Here is a 2,500-nt window from a genome sequence, read left to right as displayed (position 1 = left end):
GACCGACCGACCAATCAACCAACCAACCAACCGATCAGCCAACCAACCTACCGACCGACCGAACGATCCGACCGACCGACCGACCGACCGACCTACCGACCGACCGACCGACCGACCGACCGACCGACCGACCGTGTTTGTACCTGGAAGATCTCGAAGCCGTAGATGTCGAGGACTCCGATGTTGAGCTCCTCCTGGTCTTTCTGCATCGCTCTGTTTACACACTGAGACACACACAGCACACAGTCAGCACCACAACAACACAACAACAACAACAACACAACAACAACAACACAACAACAACAACACACAGTCAGCACCACAACAACACAACAACAACACAACAACAACAACACCACAACAACAACAACACAACAACAGCTTATTAACACACTGAGACACACACATCACACAGTCAGCACCACAACAACACAACAACAACAACAACAACACAACAACAACAACACAACAACACAACAACACAACAACAACACAACAACAACAACACAACAACACAACAACAACAACACCACAACAACACAACAACAACAACAACACAACAACAACAACAGAACAACAACAACACAACAACAACAACAACACAACAACAACACAAGTGCGTGTGGGGTGCGCTCACATCGACCAGGAAATCGAACATGCGGCTGTACAGGGCCTTGGACAGGGCGTCCCTGGTGAAGCAGGCCTGCTCCGTGTTCAGGGTCACGGAGATGGACTCGCTCTTGCCGCCCCACTTACTGTCCATGATCCTGCTGGTCAGCTTCCGGCACAGCCCGTCCTGAGGGATCCCCAGCAGGAAGGACGGGAACGCCAGGACTGACGGGGACAGAGGGACACGGTTCAGCCAGACCCAGCCCAGGACCCAGACCCAGACCAGGACCCAGACCCAGACCCCGACCCAGACCCTGACCCTGACCCAGACCCCGACCCCGACCCTGACCCTGACCCAGACCCAGACCCCCGACCAGGACCCCAGACCCAGACCCCGACCCTGACCCCCGACCCTGACCCAGACCCCGACCCAGACCAGGACCCAGACCCAGACCCTGACCCAGACCCAGACCCCGACCCTGACCCTGACCCAGACCCCGACCCAGACCCAGACCAGGACCCAGACCCAGACCAGGACCCAGACCCAGACCCCGACCCAGACCCTGACCCTGACCCAGACCCCGACCCCGACCCTGACCCTGACCCAGACCCAGACCCCGACCAGGACCCAGACCCAGACCCCGACCCTGACCCCGACCCTGACCCAGACCCCGACCCAGACCAGGACCCAGACCCAGACCCTGACCCAGACCCAGACCCCGACCCTGACCCTGACCCAGACCCCGACCCAGACCCAGACCAGGACCCAGACCCAGACCCTGACCCAGACCCAGACCCCGACCCTGACCCTGACCCAGACCCCGACCCAGACCAGGACCCAGACCCTGACCCAGACCCTGACCCTGACCCTGACCCTGACCCTGACCTTAACCCAGACCCAGACCCCCCCGCCCCCCCATGTGCTGCCGTGCGTCTCTTACAGTCCTGACTCTCGACCACCGCGTAGTTGTTCTCCTCTCTGAAGCTGATGTTTCCCAGATGAAGAATTCCGGCAACGAGCTGAAGAACCGAGTCCTGGTCCTCCAGAGACAGACCCACGACCGACATCGCCTCCTGAGAGACAGACAGGCAGACAGACAGACAGAGAGACAGACAGAGAGAGAGAGACACAGAGAGAGAGACAGACAGACAGACAGGCAGACAGTTAAGAAGGTGAGATGAACTGAACCCCTAAACCCTTGAACACCTCCTGAACCCTTGAACACCTCCTGAACCCTTGAACACCTCCTGAACCCCTGAACACCTCTGAACCCCTGAACACCTCCTGAACCCCTGAACACCTCCTGAACCCCTGAACCCCTCCTGAACCGCTGAACACCCCCTGAACCCTTGAACACCCCTGAACCCTTGAACACCTCCTGAACCCCTGAACACCCCCTGAACCCTTGAACACCTCCTGAACCCCTTGAACACCTCCTGAACCCTTGAACACCTCCTGAACCCCTGAACCCCTCCTGAACCCCTGAACACCTCCTGAACCCTTGAACACCTCCTGAACCCTTGAACACCTCCTGAACCCCTGAACACCTCCTGAACCCCTGAACACCTCCTGAACCCTTGAACCCCCCCTGAACCCTTGAACTCCTCCTGAACCCTTGAACACCTACTGAACCCCTGAACACCTCCTGAACCCTGAACACCTCCTGAACCCTTGAACCCCCCCTGAACCCTTGAACACCTCCTGAACCCCTGAACACCTCCTGAACCCCTGAACACCTACTGAACCCTTGAACACCTCCTGAACCCCTGAACACCCCTGAACCCCTGAACACCTCCTGAACCCTTGAACACCTCCTGAACCCCCCCTGAACCCCCCCTGAACCCTTGAACACCTCCTGAACCCCTGAACACCTCCTGAACCCTTGAACAC

The 2,500-nt window shown here is 58.2% G+C and overlaps 1 protein-coding gene across 1 annotated transcript in view; it reads right to left on the bottom strand.

Moving 5' to 3' along the window:
- Positions 1-2,500, bottom strand: part of LOC310950046 (unconventional myosin-Ie-like) — a 19,173-nt gene that overhangs the window by 7,836 nt on the left and 8,837 nt on the right. The window contains exons 9-11 of the mRNA XM_083917710.1: positions 1,551-1,683; positions 638-834; positions 144-224 (exon numbers count right to left, since the gene is read on the bottom strand). Of these exons, the coding sequence (XP_083773836.1) occupies positions 144-224; positions 638-834; positions 1,551-1,683 (411 nt within the window). The remainder of the gene's footprint in view (positions 1-143; positions 225-637; positions 835-1,550; positions 1,684-2,500) is intronic.

This window comes from Echiichthys vipera (assembly GCF_963691815.1).
Source record: "Echiichthys vipera genome assembly, chromosome: 8".
Lineage (NCBI taxonomy): Eukaryota > Metazoa > Chordata > Actinopteri > Perciformes > Trachinidae > Echiichthys > Echiichthys vipera.
This window is presented reverse-complemented; position numbering and strand designations above follow the sequence as displayed.